At 42.8% G+C, this 21,391-nt stretch overlaps 1 protein-coding gene across 2 annotated transcripts in view; it reads left to right on the top strand.

The window, feature by feature from the left end:
- LOC120936834 (probable cation-transporting ATPase 13A5) overlaps positions 1-21,391 on the top strand; it is a 157,882-nt gene that overhangs the window by 122,017 nt on the left and 14,474 nt on the right. For both annotated transcript variants that reach the window (XM_040349539.1, XM_040349540.1), the window contains 4 exons: positions 2,159-2,296; positions 7,929-8,008; positions 8,443-8,485; positions 11,704-11,813. In XM_040349539.1, the coding sequence (XP_040205473.1) occupies positions 2,159-2,296; positions 7,929-8,008; positions 8,443-8,485; positions 11,704-11,813 (371 nt within the window). The remainder of the gene's footprint in view (positions 1-2,158; positions 2,297-7,928; positions 8,009-8,442; positions 8,486-11,703; positions 11,814-21,391) is intronic.

Below are 21,391 nucleotides of genomic sequence, written 5' to 3' on the forward strand. Positions count from 1 at the left end.
AAAGATGAGCCAAAGCACCATATCAGGATTCAGTCTGCTAAAGTTACACCTAGACAAGGTGGTGACTGATTGGTTGCTATATATTACTGCCTTAAAGTGTAAGTTCACCTTTACAGAAAAATATGTAAGGTTAACTTACACAGCTCCCCCTCCTCGCCCCACCGGTCTCGCTGACCTGTACTGACGTAAACTCTGGTTCTAAGCACCGGTATATCCATGTCAGGAGCCTGGGGCTTAGAAACCCTCTCTCCATGCTTGCGTCTTCTGCATATCTGACAGGACGGGCTATGCGACTGCTGATTGGTCCGAAAATGCCCCCCCTGACGAGGGATGTTTTCGGTATTCAGCTCATAGGGTTTCTAAGTCCCGGGCTCCTAATGTGGATAAGCTGGTGCTTAGAGCCAGAGATTGCGGTGGAACAGGTCAGAGGGACCGGGGGCGAGGAGGGGGACCTGTGTAAGTTCACCTTACAGAGTTTTCTGTAAAGGTGAACCTACCCTTTAAACAAAAACTTTTCATTGTCACTTGATTTATTTTTAAGGCTTTTTGTATTATGGAAATACATGCACAGGAGTATATGTCTGCTGTCAATTAATCAAATTCTTTAGTTTTTGCTAATTGTTCTCCAACTACACTGCACAAAATTTTGAACGCAACACTTTTGCCCCTATTTATCATGCGCTGAATACAAAGATCTGCGACTTATTCTATGTACACAAAAGGCCTATTTCTGTCAAGTATTGTTCACAAATCTAAGGCTGGGTTCACACTGATACGACAAATGCTCCGACTTTGGGAGCTCATGTCGCATGACGTGTGTAAATCAATATTTCTCTATGAGAGCCGTCTTAACTAGTGTGACACAAGTCGGCCCGACTTTGAAAATGCTCCCTGTACTACTTTGGTCCGACTTTGATCCTTCTTCATTCAGCACATTGAATATCACTGAAGTCGGATCAAATTCGCCGTATTAACTGATATGACTCTGGCATGCGACTTGTGCTCTGAAGATCTTGAAAGGGAGCCTCATGCCAAAAAGAAAAAAAAAGGAAAAAAAAATCGGCATGGGTTTCCCCTCCAAGAGCATACCAGGCCCTTCGGTCTGGTATGGATTTTAAGTGGAACCCCCAAGCCAAAAAAACGGCACAGGGTTCCCCCAAAATCCAATCCAGACCCTTATTCGAGCACGCAGCTCAGCAGGTCAGGGTCTCCTGCACCATATCAGACCACATGCCCACAATATGGGGGGTGGGTGCTTTGGGGCAGGGGGGGCACCTACCTCAAAGCACCTTGCCCCCATGTTGATGGGGACAAGGGCCTCTTCCCAACAACCATGACTGTCGGTTGTCAGGGCCTGCGGGCTGGGGGCTTATAGGAATCTGGAAGCCTACTTTAACAAGGGGGCCCCCAGATCCTGGCCCCCACCTCATGTGAATGAGTATGGGGTACATTGACTTCCCATTCACTTAAAAAAGTGTCAAAAATAAAATGCAGTACACAGGCTTTAAAAGTAATTTATTAAGGCAGCTGCGGTGTCTCTTCCAATTTCTTCTCTCACCTCTGGCTCTTCTGCCCTTCTGCCTCCTCCACTGATGTCTTCTGCCTCAGCCAGTTCTTCTCCCCTCTCCCATTCTTCTGCGCTGATGTCTTATAGCCCTCTCTGGTTCTTCTCCCTCAATCTGCTGTCTTCTGCCTCCGCAGTGCGACCTGCAAACTCGGACAGGGTTGTGAATACCCATGCGATCCGATTCTACTGCAGACAAAAAAAGGGTCCTGTGTGAGTCTGATGCAAATTCAGCCATACAATCTTTATGGCTGAAATCGCATTGCACAGAGATTGCATGTGATTTTCACTGCAGTGCGGTGCAAATCACATCCAATCTCTGACATCGCACCAGTGTGAACCGGCCCTAACACACATTTAGACAGATTTGTGAACAATATTTGAGAGAAATAGGCCTTTTATTTATATAAAAAGTTGTAGATCGTTGAGTTTAGCTTATGATAAATAGAGGCAAACACAAAAGTGTTGCATTTATAATTTTGCTCAGTGTATATAGTAAATATGGGAAACATGGCATATTAGAGGGAATTGGGGTTTGGAGTTGAGAGACTGCAGAAACTTTACAGACATAACAAAAATATTTTCTCGTTTTAGGAATCAGTAAAGCATCTTGTAACCACTACCACTGAGAGCATTTGGGGATTTCATGCTAGTGCTGGGAAATATCATTATGCTATGAATGGAAAAACATATGATATTATGAAGCAACATTTCCCTAGTTTGGTACCAGATGTAAGTATTTAAGGATAAACAAACCTTATGAGCCAATCTTTGGGTGGTATTCAAGCCAATGTGGATGTTGAGTGGATGTTATTGGTCCAGTTTTACCAGGCTTTAGTTATGAGATGATTGACACCTTATGTTTATCAGAACATTTAATGTTGTCCTGAATGATTTCAAGAAAGTTTTAAGGTGCTTATTTAGCACATTGCTGTCTAAACAAAATAACTGTCCCAACCCTCATACACAAGAGGTTGTTCTACACATTTTACTGATGATCATCGAACACCCTATGATATGCATGATGGAGAGAATATGTTGATTCAAACAACTCAATACACATTTCTCAAACACTGTGTCAAAGGAACTTTGAAGCTAGCTATAGAAATTTCACATCTCAGCTGGTTCAGCAGCGACCAGCTGAGATTCGAACCATGTATGGGCAGACTGATTGTACCCAAGTCAATTCATCCATCAACTTGGATGCAACCAGCACGTTGGATTTGTAGGATGCTCCGGGAGAACACAATAGCTCCACGGGAAGGATTCCCCTATCAACATTGACTGTGTTGACGAGGGTATGAAGTAGTTTTCCATGGTTGCAGGAAAGAAAATCGCATCATCTGTGGCTGGCTTAAGAGTTGTGTCTTGCTCCATAATCACTGCAGTTTGCTTTAATTGATGTTATTCTTCTGTCTTCATTGGTGAGTGTGCATGTTTTTATGGTCTGTCACCACTGATGGACTGTGCAATGCCCCCTACATTGAAGGACAGTGTAGACAGTGAGTGCTCCCTTACATTGATAGCCAATGTAGTGCCCTTTATGTTGATGGTTAATAACCGGTGGCCAGGGGAGCAGTGTCCCTTACATTGGTGGTTGCTAGACATGTGCACACTGAAATATTTTGTTTTGGAATTTTGTTTTCGTCTGAAAAATACACTTATTTAGTTACTTCTGAAATTTGTTTTAATTTATTTTGTTTCGTTAAAAAATGCATTTGTCGTCATTGAAGGCAATCATACATTTCCGGTTAAATGCTCTGCCCACAAGCTATAGTAGAATTCTAATGTTGTATGACTATATTATTATTAATTATTTATTTATTAATTATTATTACTAGTCAACCAACATTAGAATTCTTCTATAGCCTATGGGCGAAGCATTTGACCATATTTACAATACTGGCACAAGCTGACAGAAGTATAAATATGTTTCCTTTTAAAAAAAGTCCTTTGAGCAATATAGCTCTGAAGTGAGAGAGCAGTCCTTTTATTCTGGGCAGCCTTGCGTGGGGAGCCGAAGCCAGACTCCAAAGCATGAAACAAAAACAGAAAGAAACAGGCTCCACTTAGAAAAAACTTCAGACTTTAATATGAAAGTAACATAAAAGCACTCACATGGAAGTAGTAGTATGCAGGCATGTGGATGAGGTCCTGGTGACAGTCAGTTCACAACCGCGATCTGTAGTCCCTTGTGGCTGTGGAGTCCATTCGCTGTGCTTATGCTGCTGGTGGGAGAGCATGTGCCCGGTTCGCCGACAAGCAGTTTCCTGGGAGAGTCTCTGCAGCGCCAGAGAGAGCATTTGACCATAAATGTCCAATCGTGACCATCATATGTTTTTACCTGCTTCGTCTAATCTTCATGTCTCTATCTCTATCTCTATAATGTCGAATATTTTCTCTCTATGTCAAATATTTTCTCTCTATGTCGAATAATCTCGGACTAATAGTTAGGTTAGGTACATTCATCCGCAGATTCTATAGACACAGATCGCTATTGTCACCGTCATGTCAAATCTTCTATCTATATCGAACTGTTGTCGCAATGAAATGTGAATAAAGCATTTTTTATGACGGATGTTTCGGATTTCGGACTCTGCACATTCGTTATCATTTGTTAAAACGAACGCGAAAATCCCCGTAATTCGGACAAAAATGCATTTCGGACGAAAACAAAAGCACATGTCTAGTGGTTGCTGTAGTACCTCCTCATGTTGCTGGCCCAGGGAGAAGTCCCCCCATTTACTGTAAACTGGTGGTCTTAGCAAAGAACTTTTACATTTTTTTTTTAATGTCTGTGTCCAGTTAACTCCATTGTATTTCACTGAGACTTGAGCATTTTCACTTGGGACATTTTAAGCAAAATGTTTTGGAGTCAATTGAAGGTGTCAATTTGTCTCTTATCCCTAGGTCAGTGTTACACCCCTTTATATTGGCGGTCAGTGAAATTCCCTGTTACAATGATGATAAAAAGATGTCCCCCCTTATGATTATAGGCGCTATATAAATCCGGTATAATAACAATAATATAAAAATAATTAGTGGATAAGTGTCACCATACATTTAAGATCCGTGGTGAAGTCCCCCCTTTAGTAGTCAAAGTAGTGTACCTCCAGTACTGCTACAAAAACTACAGCATGACATACAAATATCTTCAACTTGTTTACTGGACAGTGAAGGATCAGCAGCACACTGATAAAGTCATCCTTCTTCTCTCTTCTCCTGCCAACATGTTCACTTTCAGCACATGTGCACTGCTTTCAGAATCTTATAGGTTTGGAATGGTGGTTTTGCCTCCCCAGTCTGTTAAACAAGGAGGCTGATGTCACAATAATTTCAAATACTTACATTTATTTAATTTAAAGGGGAGATCAAGTAAGTTTATTTTTTATCTGCAGCAATACTTATGATTAGTCAGTGTACCTTACCCTTTACATTATTGCTTTCTAACCAGAATACTAGTTTATCTTTAGAATTAGAGTTTGGGCGAAAAGTTCAAGCCTAGCAAAAGTTGGACCCAATCATCGCCTATTCGGCGAACATCCGAATTTGCAGCAAACTCGGCTGGACAATCGCCTGTCGAGCAACCCACAAAGCACTGTGCACTGCACTGTGTATTCTAAGCCCTTATTGGGCAAAGCTTTGAATAGTTGGTTGTTGACAGCTGAATGGAAAAAAAAACAACAACTCCGGCAATAGAAAAAAGTTAAAAACAAAAGCTTAGGGGTTCCCCCAATCCATACCGGGCCCTTCGGGTCAGGTATAGATTTGAAGAGGGGAAATTCCCACGCCAAAAAATAATAATCCTGGGCTGAGGTTGTGGGAGTTTGCGAGCAGGGGGATAATCAGAAACTGGAAGCCCCCCTTTACCAGGGGGCCCCCAGATCCAAGCCTCCTGCCTATTTGAATGAGTATGGGGTACATTGTACCCCTACCCATTCACCCAAAAATGCCTGCTTTGGTTCAGGAGGGGGGCTTGCTCGTCCCTCCTTTTCTGACTTGGCAGGCAGCATGCTCGGATAAGGGTCTGGTATGGATTTTGGAGGATTCCCCTTAAAATCCATACCAGACCTGAAGAGCCTGGTAGAGATTGGGGGGGACCCCCATGCCATTTTATTTAACATTTTGAATTACCGACACTGGTAGTTCTGTTGTAGCAGGTTCTATACATGGTACAGATGTGCCATTTTACAGGCAGACTAAGGGGACTCCCAATGGCTATATTTAAAGGATTTTTTCATCTTTATTGTTTAACTTGAAGCATCATTAAAAAAAATGCTGCTCCTGTAAAAATGTTATTTAAAAAAAAATGCATTGATATGTGTCCCACAGGGCAGTACCTAGGCCCCATACCATTTTTATAGCCAATAACTTGAATATAAGCCTTCACAATGGGTACTTTGGTTTTTGGGTCCCATAGACTTTAGTAGGGTTTGGGCAATAGAATGGGCAATAAGAAAAAGAACACATCATTCATGTTTTTATAGGGCAGCATGAATGCTAAATATGGCCTATATGACTGTATTAAGATATGATATTTTAATTTACATAGTATCTTTATTATATGCTTTATAACTGCTAGCAGTATATAATATATGTGTTGATTTACTAAAACTACCGTGTGCAAAATCTGGTGCAGCTCTGCATAGAAACCAGCTTCTAGGTTTTTTTTTTTTTATCAAAGCTTAACCACTTAAGGACCGCCTCATGTACATATACGTCAGCAGAATGGCACAGGCAGGCACATCTACGTATATATACGTGCCCTGCTTGACGTGGGTCGGGGGTCCGATCGGGACCCCCCCCCGTACATGCGGCGGTCCCCGTGGCTTCAGGAGCGATCCGGGACGACGGCGCGGCTATTCGTTTATAGCCGCTCCGTCGCGATCGCTACCCGGAGCTGAAGAACGGGGAGAGCCGTGTGTAAACACGGCTTCCCCGTGCTTCACTGTGTCGGCGCATCGATCGCGTCATTCCCTTTATAGGGAAGACACGATCGATGAAGTCATTCCTACAGCCACACCCCCCTACACTAGTAAACCCTAACTCCTACAGCGCCCCCTGTGGTTAACTCCCAAACTGCAAACTGTCATTTTCACAATAAAGAATGCAATTTAAATGCATTTTTTGCTGTGAAAATGACAATTGTCCCAAGAATGTGTCAAAATTGTCCGAAGTGTCCACCATAATGTCGCAGTCACGAAAAAAATCGCTGATCGCCGCCATTAGTAGTAAAAAAAATAAAAAAAATAAAAATGCAAAAAAACTATCCCCTATTTTTTAAAAACTATAAATTTTGCGCAAACCAACCGATAAACGATTATTGCGATTTTTTTTTACCAAAAATAGGTAGAAGAATACGTATCGGCCTAAACTGAGGGAAAAAAAATGTTATATATGTTTTTGGGGGATATTTATTATAGCAAAAAGTAAAAAATATAGCATTTTTTTCAAAATTGTCGCTCTATTTTTGTTTATAGCGCAAAAAATAAAAACCGCAGAGGTGATCAAATACCACCAAAAGAAAGCTCTATTTGTGGGGAAAAAAAGACGCCAATTTTGTTTGGGAGCCACGTCGCACGACTGCGCAATTGTCTGTTAAAGCGACGCAGTCCCGAACTGTAAAAACCCCTTGGGTCTTTAGGCAGCATTTTGGTCCGGGGCTTAAGTGGTTAAAAGGGTTTTAAAGACAGAAGGATTTTTATGCATTAAGCATTGTATGCATTAAGAAAAGCCTTCTGTGTGCAGCAGCCTCCCCAGCACCTCCTAATACTTGCATGAGGTCTATCAAGCAATAACCATGAATGTCTCGGCCATCTGAGATTCTTCTTTCTGATTGGCTGAGACACAGCCGTGGCACCATTGGCTCCCGCTGCTGTCAATCAAAGTCAGCTACCCAATCAGGGAAGAGAGGGGGCAGGTCGGGTCGGGCTCTGTGTCTGAATAGACAAAGGGAGCTGTGTCTCAGCTCAGATGCACCAATAGCAAGCTGCTTGCTGTGGGGGCACTGAACAGGAGGGAGGTGCCAGGAGAACAGAAGAGGGGCCCGAGAAGCAGAGGATCTGGGCTGCTCTTTGCAAATCCACTGCAAAAGAGCAGGTAAGTATGACATGTTAATTTTATAGGGAAAAATTGAGACTTTACAATCACTTTAATTGAACAAACTGAAGTTAGAAGCTGATTGGCTACCATGCACAGCTGTACCAGATTTTGCACTCTCCAGTTTTAGTAACCCCCCCCCCCCCCCCCATATGCCAACAGAATATATTTATGCCCCTTTTACACCAGCATTTAGCTTAAAGTTTAAATGTTTGTTATCAATGAAATATAAGTATAATGTATATATAATGTTTTTTATTTCTAGATTCTACTAAATGCTACCATTTTTGGAAGAATGACACCTAAGCAAAAAACTAATATTATTGATGATTTACAAAAGATTAAGTAAGTTAACATTTCAATTAATAACTAAACCAACACCTCTGTTGTAACATGTAGAAGATTTGTATTCTTACAGAAGTTTTTGAGATGTCCCAAAACATCCCAGTATATCAATTGTAGAAAAGTATAGTGTTATGTATTCACAAAAAAAATCATAATACTAATAATGTCAATGATGATGTTATACTCTGATATTTTGTGTCTCTTGCTCTTCATGTTTTTGAATTGACTTGAGAGCAGACGGAGCTCTATTGGTGTATAATGAGACAGAATTCACTAGAACCAAAATAGCTAACAATAACATGATGAGGGTGGGGGATAGTTACAGTATATTTCAATCCATTTGTTTCATTTCTTTACAGCATAACTAAAGGCAATTATGGTTAGGGTTAGCTGTTTCTCACTATTTATTTAGCTATTCCTTAATTTTTTTGCAGTTATTACGTTGGTATGTGTGGAGATGGAGCAAATGATTGTGGGGTAAGTGATTTTTATGTTGAATTTTGCATAGGTGGAATCTCTTTGTAAGTCTCTTACATTCAAAATACTCTTACATTTTAATAATTCAGTGTTCAAAATAATTTATATAATTTTACCAACAATTAAAGTGTTACTAAACCCACAACAGTAAAATAAGTCTGTATACTGTATGCAGTAAAGAATGCTTGTTATACTCACTGTGGAACCTTAGCGGTTAATCCTCTGCATTGTACAAAAATAATGTTTGATCCTGTCTCCTCTGATCCTCCCTTTCTTTCACTGTCCCCAATCAATCTCCTGATAAGTCAGAGCCTTTGGAGTCACTCTGCACATGCTCAGTTTGATGTGTATTGCTAGAGAGTTTTCATTGGGGGGGGGGGGTGCATGTGATCACCACAGGGCCAATCAGCACTGTCCAGACAGAGAGGCTGGGGTCCTGCAGCCTCATAGAACAGTCAGAGGAGAATGAAAAATCCTCCTACAAGCTTTACCAGACACTGATAGAAGCCAGAAGACTGCTATATATTGCTAAAAAAGGGGGCATTTAGCAGTTAATATTTACTAAAATAATTGCTTTCCATGTTCTGTGTACTGTGGGAGACCAGATATAGTGAATGCAGGGTCCTGGGTTTAGTAACACTTTAAACATTTGGTATGTTTTCTTTCAACAAAGGGATTCATTAGCTTTAAGTCCTTTACTGCCCCCACAGTACCTCCATCACCGATCTGAACACAAACCTTCAACATGACTTAATTTTGGTAACCAACTTCTTTTTCCTTACAAATACCATTGGAAAGGGTCAGTAAAACAGAGAGTATACACTGTACACTAGGTAGAGTCACAGGACTATTTATTGACTATCTGGATTCAAAATCTTTCTACACCAGATCAGGGCTGGACTGGGACAAAAATTTGGCCCTGATCTTCATCTAGACCCGCCCACTTTAATTTTGCAAACACGCACAAAAACAGTATATAAACTATACACAATTGCACAAGAAACATAAGTAAAAACATTCCACTGTAAGTATGGGCTCTTAGAAAGATGTGTCTAAGTTACAATTCGTTCAATGGCAGGTGTCATAAATAACTCCCTCACCTCTTTTAATTATTTAACTTATTCTCCTCTGTACTTGTCTCCCCCTTCTCACATCATTGCGTGAAAAGGGAGGGCTAAAGTCATGCAGGAACATTGCTACAACCTCATTGGCTGAAATTTCACAAACCGGCATTGCTGCAAAGCCGTTGGCTACCTTTCAGCAATGTAACGGCGCTGAGGCTGAGCCGGTTGCACACTATGAAGTGAGGTGATGGGCAGTGCAGATGACAGGTCTCTCCCTTACCAGCCGACCGTGTCCCCAGAGAGCCTCACCCTTACATCACGGTCCACAGAGAGCCTCCCCTTACATCAGGATCCCCAGATCCCCCCATTATTACATAAGGGTCTCCAGGGAGAGCCCCCCTTACATCAGGGTCCAGAGAGCCCCCTCATTACATCATGGTCCCCAAAGAGCCCTCCTTTACACCATGATCCGCAAAGAGCCTCCCCCTTACATCAGGGTCCCCAGAGAGCATCCCCCTTACATCATGGTCCCCAGAGAGCCTCCCCCTTACATCTTGGCCCCCAGAGAGCCTCCCCCTTACATCATGGTCCCCAGAGAGCCTCCCCCTTACATCAGGGTCCCCAGAGAGCATGCCCCTTACATCAGGGTCCCCAGAGAACCTCCCCCTTACATCAGGTTCCCCAGAGAACCTCCCCCTTACATTATGGACCCCAGAGAGCCTCCCCCTTACATCTTGGTTCCCAGAGAGCCTCCCCCTTACATCATGGTCCCCAAAGAGCCTCCCCCTTACATCAGGGTCCCCAGAGAGCCTCCTCCTTACATCAGGGTCCCCAGAGAGCCTCCCCCTTACATCAGGGTCGCCAGAGAGCCTCCCCTTACATCATGGTCCCAAGAGAGCCTCCCCCTTACATCATGGTCCCTAGAGAGCCACCCCCTTACATCATGGTCCCCAGAGAGCCTCCCCTACATCATAATCCCCAAAGAGCCCCTCCTTACATCAGGGTCCCCATAGAGCCACCTCCTTATGTCAGAGACCTCATAGTTACATAGTTACATAGTTACATAGTTAGTCAGGTTGAAAAAAGACACAAGTCCATCCAGTTCAACCACAAAAAACAAAAAAACAAAATAAAAAACACAACAAAATAAAAAACACAAACAAAATAAAAAACACTCAGAGAGCCTCCCTCTTGCATCAGGGTCCCCAGAGATTCCCCCTTAAATCAGGGTCCCCAGAGATTCTCCCTTAAATCAGGGTCCCCAGAGATTCCCCCTTAAATCAGGGTCCCCAGAGATTCTCCCTTAAATCAGGGTCCCCAGAGATTCCCCCTTAAATCAGGGTCCCCAGAGATTCCCCCTTAAATCAGGGTCCCCAGAGAGCCTCCACCTTACACCAAGGTCCCCAGAGAGCCTCCCCCTTGCATCAGGGTCCCCAGAGAGCCCCCTTACATCAGAGTCTCCAGAGAGCCTCCTTACATCAGAGTCCCCAGAGAGCCCCCTTACATCAGAGTCCCCAGAGAGCCTCAGTCTCGCATCAGGGTCCCCAGAGGGTGCCTTTTTACATCAGAGTCCCCAGAGAGCCTCCTCCTTACATCAGGGTTCCCTGAGAGACTCACCCTTATGTCAGAGTCCCCAGAGAGCCTCCCCCTTACATCAGGCTCCCACGAGATCCTCCCCCTTACATCAAGCTCCCCAGAGAGCCCCACCTTACATTAGGCTCCACAGAGAGCTCCTCCTTACATCAGGGTCCCCAGAGATCCCCCTTGCATCAGGGTCCCCAGAGAACCCCCACTTAAATTGGGGTCCCCAAAAAGCTCCCCTTACATCAGGATCCCCAGAAAGCCTCCCCTTACAAACTATGGATGTGTTTATGCTTGTGAACTGTTTTAATGTTTTAGCACATCTGTAGTTGTTCTTATCTTTTTTGAATATCTATACTCTATCACTATTACCATTGACCTAATTAAGGCGCATCTTAGAACTAGATATTTTCTACAAAATAAGTGAAGAACGTATTATATATAAATGTGTTTTGATATATGCAGACAACTAATGAACTGATGTGACAGTCTAATATCCCAAACATTGTAAAATTAATGCACGTTACTTTGTCCCAAGTTGAGTAAAACCTTTTTTCCTTCCTTTTTTTCCAGGCTTTAAAGATAGCTCATGCAGGAATCTCTTTGTCAAGTCTGGAAGCATCAGTGGCCTCTCCTTTTACATCAAAAATCCCAAATATTGAATGTGTACCAAAGCTACTAAAGTAGGCTGCTTACCACTAACATAACATAACTAATTCTGGCATTAATTGTAATTGACCTAACAGTACAGTTTAGAGCAGGGTTCTTAAACTGGTGACCCTACAGCTGTTGCAAAACTACAAGTCCCATCATGCCTGTGCCTGTGGGAGTCATGCTTGTAGCTGTCAGGCCTCGTACACACGACCGAGGAACTCGTCGTAAAAAACACATCGTTTTCCTCAACGAGTTCCTTGTCAGGCTTGTCGAGAATCTTGACAAGCTTTCTTTGCGTACACACTGTCAAGACAAAATCTTGTCGTTCTCAAACGCGGTGACGTTCAACACGTACGTCGGCACTATAAAGGGTAAGTTTGATTCCATTGGCGCCACCCTTGGGGCTGCTTTTGCTAATCTCGTGTTGCCGCGTGTTAGTAAAAGTTTGGTGAGTGACAATTCACACTTTTCAGTCTTCGTGCTTTCAGATCGTTTTCTGCCGTTCAGTTTGTGCTTGTGGGTTCGTATCTTGTCTTTCAGGGCGTGTGGTCAGGTCGTATTTGTTTTACAGCGCGTTCTTGTCCGCTCGTTTCTGGTTTTCAGGTCGTTCTTCATAGGACTTGCTGTTCTTCAGTGCTTTCTGTTTTGTGTGTTCGTTCTGATTAGTCATTTGTTTCTAGCCATGTTGCAGGCACCTGCTCGTCGTCGAGTTTGTGTTATGCAGTCGGTGTGTGTTGGTCTTCTTGTTTTAGACCTAGACGAGTCCATGAACAGGGTGAGGAGGCGTTCATGGACCAAGAATTGGTTGCGCCGTAGGAACCAATTTTCTCATATGTCTCTGCTGCTGGAGATCCAGGAGAATAATCCTGATGACTACAGGAATTTCCTTAGGATGTCTGACCCCGTTTTCCAGCACCTCTTGGCTTTGGTGTCGCCATATATCACCAGGCAGGACACTGTTATGCAGGAAGCCATCATCGCTGAGCAGAGGCTAGTTGCCACGTTACGCTATCTGGCAACTGGAAGAAGCCTGCAGGACTTGAAGTTCACGACGGGCATCTCCCCCTAGGCTCTGGGCCTCATAATTCCAGATACCTGTTCTGCTATAATACAGGTTCTGCAGGACGACTATATGAGGGTAAGTTTTCTCCTTTAATATCACATTCAATGTATTTAATGTATGCTAATGTATTGTATTTCTTTCCTCCTTCCCTAATTACCATGATTGTAATATGCTGTGAATGTCCCCTTTGCCCCCATGCATGCTGTAAGCTTTTAATGCCCCTTTTTTGGCCTACATGCATATTTCCCTTCACTTACCTCCCCAGCATTCTAACCTGGGCCCAAACACACCTAGCCTAGTCACTTACCAATGTATTGTGTAAGATCCATTGTAGTGCATTATCCCCCCCCCCCAAAAAAAAATGTGTTTTAAAGTATAGCTTCACTTTTTTATTTTTTTATTTGAGGTCCCCAACTCATCTAGCCCCCCCCCCCTAAAATGTGTTTCCAAGTATAGCTTCACCCTTTTTTTTTTGAGGTCCCAAACTCATCTAGGCCCCCCCCCTAAAATGTTTACAATGGTCCATCAGAGGGGGTGAGGAATTGTGATAATTGGGCCTTATATTTTTGGGGTTAAATGCTCCCTTAAATAAATGTTAGAATGATGTTGGCCAATAATGTTTTTGTATAACCTGCTTACAATGTTATGTGCAAAAGTTCATTTTTTATTTTTTTTTGTTTGATTCCACAGCTTCCTTCCTCGCCACATGAATGGCAGACTGTGGCATCGGAGTTTGCTACGCGGTGGGACTTCCCCAACTGCGGTGGAGCCATTGACGGAAAGCACATCCGCATCGTGCCATCACCCTGTTCTGGTTCCCAATTCTACAATTACAAGGGGTTTAATAGCATTGTGCTCATGGCGGTGGTGTCAGCACAATATGAATTCCTCTATGTGGATGTGGGGAAGAACGGCCGGATGTTGGATGGGGGAGCCTTCAGGCAGACAGAGTTTGCGTTTCGTCTCCAGAGTGATGATTTTGCATTACCACCAGATGCAGAGAATGTTGAAGGACTCCCCTTTGTGTTTCTGGCTGAAGAAGCCTTTGGATTGGGAAAGCATCTCATGAGACCATTCCCCCAGTGGACCCTCACCCCAGAAAGGAGGGTGTTCAAATACCGGCTGGCCAGAGCCCAAAGAGTTGTGGAGAACGCCTTTGGGTTAATGGCCAGCCGATTCCACCTGTTTTTAACCTCAATGCATATGGCGGAGTATAAATGGAACTATATAATTTTTTGTTGCTGCATATTGCACAATGTTTTAAGGAGACAGTCTCCTACCTATATGGCCACAGTTGGGCCCGAGGCCGGACTAACCTCAGGTGGAATCACCTTTCCGGGCCTAGAACCTGCCTGTACTGGCTTGCCCCCCAAAGTGCCCATGCAGTACGGGATAAGTACGTTGAATATTTCACAGGTAGGGGGGCCATTCCTATGCCAGCCAATCTGTAATTTACTATTTTGAGCCAAAACCTCAAAAAATCTGTTTAAAATCCATTTTTGATGTCTCGCTTGTGTTTATTTTAGCTGTCTCCTAATTTTTCCTAGTGTACTACATGTAGTGTCAAGTGTATTTTCATTATGAACCAACAACCATTTCACAGGTAACACCAAAACTAAACACATTATAATTTCTAGGGTATTTAAGAAAAACAAGACACACTTTCTTGTTGGTTTGACCAAAATTTTACTTGGTCTTTCTCAAATATTTGTGGTGTATATAAATTTAATTTTATTTTGTTTTTATTATTTGCCATAAACTGGCATTTTTTTTCACCGAAAAATAAAAACAGAATATTACATAGCACACAATATACCAATGGAAACCTCTAGGCAATAATGCAGACATTGTAAAAAAAAATTAAAATTGTCTACCTGCCCATTGTAAGATGGGTGTTTGCACCACTGAACAAGCCAAAATTTGAAGATGCACAGTCTTTTTAGGGTTAAAATTGTTCCCTTATGTCAACATGTGCTACAGGTATCTGCCATCATGGGTGATCAATGGACATGTTTTGTGGGTGCAACCCCTTCTTCCTTTCACCTACTTGAGTTGTGAGGAAGGGGTTGCACCCACAAAACACAGACATAGATATCCCGAGATGGCAGATAGCACATGTTGACCCACTGTGTGCATCTTCAAATTTTGGCTTATTAGAAAAAGTTCAAACATTTTGGGGTAAAACTGAGAACATTTCCCCCCCAAGTCCTCAATTATGTCCTTCAAGCTTTTCTCTATAAAGGCCATTGTTTGCTTGATTACATACATCTCCCTACTGCATGCCTTTATTTGGAGGAGTAGATTTTGGGTCTTGGAATGGGAGAATCAAGGCCTTTCTTCTGCCACATAATCATCCCCTAAAAACAAAACAAAAAAAAGGTATTGGATTGGATTGGATTGGACTAAATACTTATAGAGCGCCGAATGCGAGTTGTGAAACTCGCGTCTAAGCGCTTACCAACAAGCTGGGGGCATCCAGTTCCATGTTGTATTAAACATCTGCAGGCCTACATCTCGTATTACCTGAAGCTGTGGTGACAGATACTGACCTGTTGTAGTAATTTTAACCACTTCTCCTTCCTCCACATCCTGAGGTCTGGGTGGGCGCTGAGGTGTGGGCTCCTAGCGAGGTGGGCGCTGAAGGGGAGGGGTCCTGGCGAGGTGGGCGCTGAGGTGTGGGCTACTAGCGAGGTCTGTGTTTTTCTGGCTCGGAGGAGTCTTCTGTCCTCTATGAGAATGAAACAAAAAGTACACTAAGCACACACATATTTGAGGGCAAAACTAGGAATATTAAACATTGCTTGGAAGTGGGGTACAAGTGTCTGTTTGGGCAGAGTTACAAGCAGAAGACATGTTTTTTGGCAAACAATATTCTTGAATACTCACCTTTTTGGGACACGTTTCACACATGTAGACACCTGTGGAGGTCACCCTAAAAAGGAGTGCCCTCTCCTTTAGACTGATGTAATTTTGATTTGAATTCTAGTTACAACCACATCAGCTAGACACCTATTTAAACATATTTCTGGTATATAATCAAGTCTATATAAATTTAGTTAACCCTGTATCTTCAGAAAACATTGTATGTGGTGGACGAACGGATGTGTCTGAAACGACCGTTATTTTCTAAGGTCCACAGCCATCCTCCCCCACCAGCTTATTCTCAACCTCATCCTCCTCCACCTTCTTCTTCTCAACCTCCTCCACCTTCATCTCCTCCACCTTCTTCTCCTCCACCTTCTTCTCCTCCACCTTCTTCTCCTCCACCTCCTCCTCCTCCTCCTCCACCTTCTTCTCCTCCTCCTGGCACAAGTACACCACCAGAGGCACAGGCTCCAGGAGGAAGGCTGCAGAGAAGGCTGCAGAGAAGGTTGCAGAGAAGGCAGCAAGGAAGGCTGCAGGGAAGGCTACCAGGAAGACCAGGAAGTGATGGCCTTGCTTCAAGGTGGTCTGACAGAAGGCAGCCTGCTGTAGTACCACAATTCCCAAGCAATTACAAGTACAAGTGATGAGTGCTAATTGACATAATGTGAGCGTGTGATATACACATAAAAAGTTAGTAAACCAAAGGAAGTACCAAAAAAACAATGTGTGTAAGCTCTCATAAATGAATATATAATATATATTGATCAAGTGAAAAAAGTCCCATAACACATATCCGCGTGAGATAAGATAAGTGGGATATGACAGAATAATAAGTGGGATATGACAGAATAATATCCAGAATATCCAGAAATCATTGCAATGATCACTGCACATTTCAGCACGGTATCTGGAAGCAGTTTGATTCTTATTTCTCAGCCCAAAGGGAATGTAAATACTGACTCTTACCGCAAAAGTTGGACCCCGGTTTTAAGGAGGTCAAAACAGCATGTGCATCACAGCCTGCCGGCTCTGGTAGGAATTCACTCAACTCAGGGGGGGTGCTTCAATCTTGCAAAGGAAGAGGAGGCCTTTAGCTATCTCTTCAGGCTGGATCGTGCAGACAAATGGTAATCAAATTCACTTGGGATGATATCAGATACTGGATACTGATTCAGTTCACTCAATGGAAAGAAAAAAGGGGACAAATCCTCATCGTGCAGTATGTCCAAAAAAAGTCATTTATTAAAAATCATAAAAAAGTCACAGCAGATAAAAAATCAAGAAAATATCTCACAGCAGGTCAAACAATCCACAGCAACAATATTTCTGAAGATGATTTAAACGCGCAGCATTTAAACGATGCAAATTTTTTTGCAGCGTGACGAATGTGCTATCTCCATTACGAACGCTACTTTTACCGAAGGTGCGCTCCCACCTCATACTTTATTCTGAGCATGCGCGGGTTTCTAAGCATACACACAAACGTGTTTCTCGACGAAAACAGCACAACGAGGAACACGACGAGGAAATTGAGACTCCCGACGAGGAAAAAGAGAACTTGTTCTCTTTTTTTCTCATCGAGTTCCACGACAGTTTTCTTGATGAAAAACATACACACGTTTTCCTCGGCAAAAAAGCTCTGCCACCAAGTTTCTTGATGGATTCTGTCGAGGAAAACGGTTGTGTGTACGAGGCCTCAGCCTTGCAATACTTCCTGAAACTTGTAGTTTTGCAACAGCTGGAGGGCTGCCAGTTTGAGACCCCTGGTTTAAAGGGTATGGGAACTGTTTTGCCTGCCAAAGAAATGTATTTGTAGCCCTGATAGACAGTTTGGGGTCCTGAGTTTTCTCTGCTGCAGTTAATTTACAACAGTAGGTCACCTCCTTTCCACAGTCTGTGAATAGACAATGAAGCAGCAGCCAAAGCTTGATGAGGTCATCACTTTGCTCTCTTCTCCTGTCAACATGTTCCTCAATGTCATCACTGTCATCAATGTTCCTCAAAACACCTGACTAGTAGGGATGAGCTCCGCGGTCGATTCGAACGTATATTCGACTCGAACATCGTCTATTCGACCGTTTGTCAAAATACGAACAAAACGGGTCATTTGCGGCAAATTCGAGTGACGCGCCACGGCCCATAATTCAGTGCGGCATTGCGCGCTGATGATTGGCCAAGCATGCACTATGACCCGCATGCTTGACCAATCACAGCGCGCAAAAAACGGAGAGCCATAATTGGCCAAAGCCATGGTGGCTTTGGCCAATTATGGCTCAGGGCTTTAGTACACGCCCCACACTATAAAAGGCTGCCTGCAGTATGCTTAGTATGCTAGATGTAATGTTAAAAAAAAAATTTTGTGTGAACCCCCGCTTTAAATTACTTTTTTCTTACAGTAATCTCATTTTGTGCAGGGACAGTTCTAAACACGTGCCACTACTATAGACACACAGCAGGTACGATATTTAAAGGAATTTTTCATTTATTTTTTCACTTTAAGCATCATTAAAATCACTGCTCCAGAACAAACAACCGTTTTTAAAACTTTTTTTTCCATTGATACATTTTCCCTGGGGCAAGACCCGGGTTCTCAAAGACGTTTTCTGAAAATAACTTGCATATTGGGCTTTAAAATGAGCACGTCAATGGGGTTCTAAATGTTCGCGCGAACGTTCGGTCCATTCAAAGGTTCTGGTGCGAACCGAACGGGGGGGGGGGTGTTCGGCTCATCCCTACTGACTAGCCCCAAGTATTCACCCATGATGATCACTCCCCCCCCATCTGAGCGCTGTTGTACAGGAGATTACAAGAGTAGCAGAATACATTTAATTATTTTTATATACACACAATTGTATTAATTTATATATATTTTTATATAATCTTTTTAAAAATGTAAAACTGGATTGCAATGCTGGAATTCAGTCCTGGCATACAAAGCACATTTACAGTACCTATAGGTAAGCCTTATTATAGGCTTACCTCTAGACATAAATAATCATTGAAGTTTACAACCACTTTAAGGTGACTACCAATGCAAAACAGTACCAAGAAATAAATTGGTATTGTCTCTGTAGTGAATACTGCCTAAAGGAGAACAAAGTGCAGAAGCTCAGCAGCGCTCTCAGACACAACATTATTTGCAGTGAACAGGATATTTATGAGATGCATGAGATTGCCAGTCCTAATGTTTGGATGTTAATGAATAAACATGTGAAATGGGCAGTAAATGAAACCCATACAGTACACTGTGCTGAGGACATCTGGTACAGTAAGAAAACACAATACAAAAAAAATTACTACCTGCTTTAACAGCAGTGAGTACTTTAGAAACTGCCTGTGTCCAAAAGCTAAAACAGTAGGTATTAGCTATAATAAAATAATGTCATGGTGGTTAATTTAACTAGTCCATGTGTCAATAAGCAATAAGCAGGGCCGATCCTAGGCAGGGTGCACAGGGTGCTTTTCACCCAGGCACCTGCAGAGGTGGGGGCGCCGAAGTGGCAGAATTATCCCCTCCCTCCTTGTTTGTGTCCATCCAGAACTAGTGTTCTGAGCCATATCCTGTACTATGTATGTAGTCTCTGACCATCTATTTTACTATGTCTGCAGTCTCTGACCATCTCCTGTATCATGTCTGTAGTATGTCTGGGGGCTCTTTCTAACAGACTCTCTAACAGAAGTCCTCTCTGTGTCCATCAGAGAGGCCCCCCTCCAGGTCCCAATAAAGTACTCTGCTTCTCTTCCTGTATTTCGTTTATTGTTAAGAGATCATGTAAGGATCCCAGGGTAATAAAAACTTTGTGGGGGAGCATCTCTGTGGTTGAGTCATTGCCATAGAAACATTTGTAAAGGGGAGGAGTTAGTAAAATGACCATGCCCATGGGGGGGCGCCAGAAATATTTCTGCACCCAGGCTCCTGTGACCCTAGGATCGGCCCTGTCAATAAGGCAATCATAACTTTGCATATCTAATCTAGGCATCAGTATTGGACAGATTAGATTTTAGAACATTTGGAATGTGAAAACTTGCTTCAGGGATGACAAAGAAATGTCTATTCTCATGAGAAAACATTGACCTCATGATAATTCTGAGGTTGCAATGATTTCATGTGTACTCTCACTGCTTGTTGAACTAACTACTCAGAATATAGTCTTGTGATTCTCATATGACTTAGAACCTAATGTGATCTTTTTATTTAACTGTTTATCATTTTAATGAATTACTATAATTAAAGCAAATATAATGTCTTCATTACTATGGTAAAAAGACCTACATCAGTTTAACAGCCAAAATTGTATATATTCACCCCATTGATAAACTACACAAAAACATATGTAGTTCATATAGTTATGGTACAAAACACCTAGTTTTATGAAAAAAATCATTGGTGGATTGATGTAAAAAAAAAAAGTCATTTGGGAGGGATGAATGCTCTTGTTAGCCTCTCCTCTCCCTTCTTCAAGAACTTCAAATCCTATCTGTAGGGTAATCTCCTACTCTTTCCATGAAAACTCTCTTTAGAGAGGCCTATCCCACCTCCACCTAATAACAGACACAGATATCTTTTGTATCACTTGACCCTTCCGTAAGCTCTTATGGGTTGGACCCTCTGAACCCTTTTGTATTGAATTGTTTTGTAACTGTACTGTACTTCATTACAGTTATTTAGAAAGAGTGGCACAAACTGTTGGCATGGGCGTCCGCTGAAATTTTTCTGGGGGGTGGGGGGGGGGGGGGCAAAAAATGGTAAAAAATCAGGCCTGCTTTAATTTAAAAAAAAAAAAGTAGGTGAAATAATTGTGCCCAATTTATCTTGGTGCCCTGTGCATGTACCTTGTTAGCCTGTATGGGAAATGTAAGAGACTGGGGCGACTTGCGATCCGACTTAATGTCGCCTCAAGTCGTCCCAAGTCGCGCTGTAGAGAAAAACAATGGAAGTGAATGGGAGCGGTGTTAATACACACGTCTCAAGGCGATCCGACTTCAGAAAAGGTTCCTGTACTACTTCAATCCAACTTGTAGGCGATTTGTACCCATTGATTTCAATGGAAATCGCCTCAGAAGTCGGATCACTGTCTTAACTGAAGCGACTTTCCAGGAAGATAACATACATTTCTCAGGCAAACCTCTCCTGCCCCCCTCCCTCCCCCTCCCTCTCCCAGAGCTGATTGTTGTTTTATTGGCCACTAGAAAGTCTCCTGTCCTGGAGACGACTTCAAGTTGTGTTGTAAATCGCCCCAGATCGCCCTGTGGTTCATGTTCAAGTCGTGTCGGAGTCGCCTCTGAAAGTCGCGCTGGAAGTCGTGTCGCCCTAGTGTGAACCGACTCTAAGTGTTTTTTATTTATATTTACACCTGAAACAGCCACTAATGATTACATCTACCCAGACATAAAGACTCCCAAAATGTTATGATTTAAAGGTGGTGATGTAAACAGAACATAGTGAAACTTCAGATTTTTTTTGTAACATTGTGCAATAGCATCGTACTCTCTCTTGTCTCGGCCACTGCACGCCACTCACGTGACCTGTGGGAAAAGCTGGCATTTGCGCCAGCCGGATCAGTATAGGCACAAGTTAATTTACACAGGCTGAGGCAGCAGCCAATCACAGAACAGGTGATGTTAAGCAGAGGCCTGAGTGGCAGTTGGCAGAGCCAATCCGATGCTCGGGCCGGGGGT

This window comes from Rana temporaria, chromosome 4 (assembly GCF_905171775.1).
Source record: "Rana temporaria chromosome 4, aRanTem1.1, whole genome shotgun sequence".
Taxonomy (NCBI): domain Eukaryota; kingdom Metazoa; phylum Chordata; class Amphibia; order Anura; family Ranidae; genus Rana; species Rana temporaria.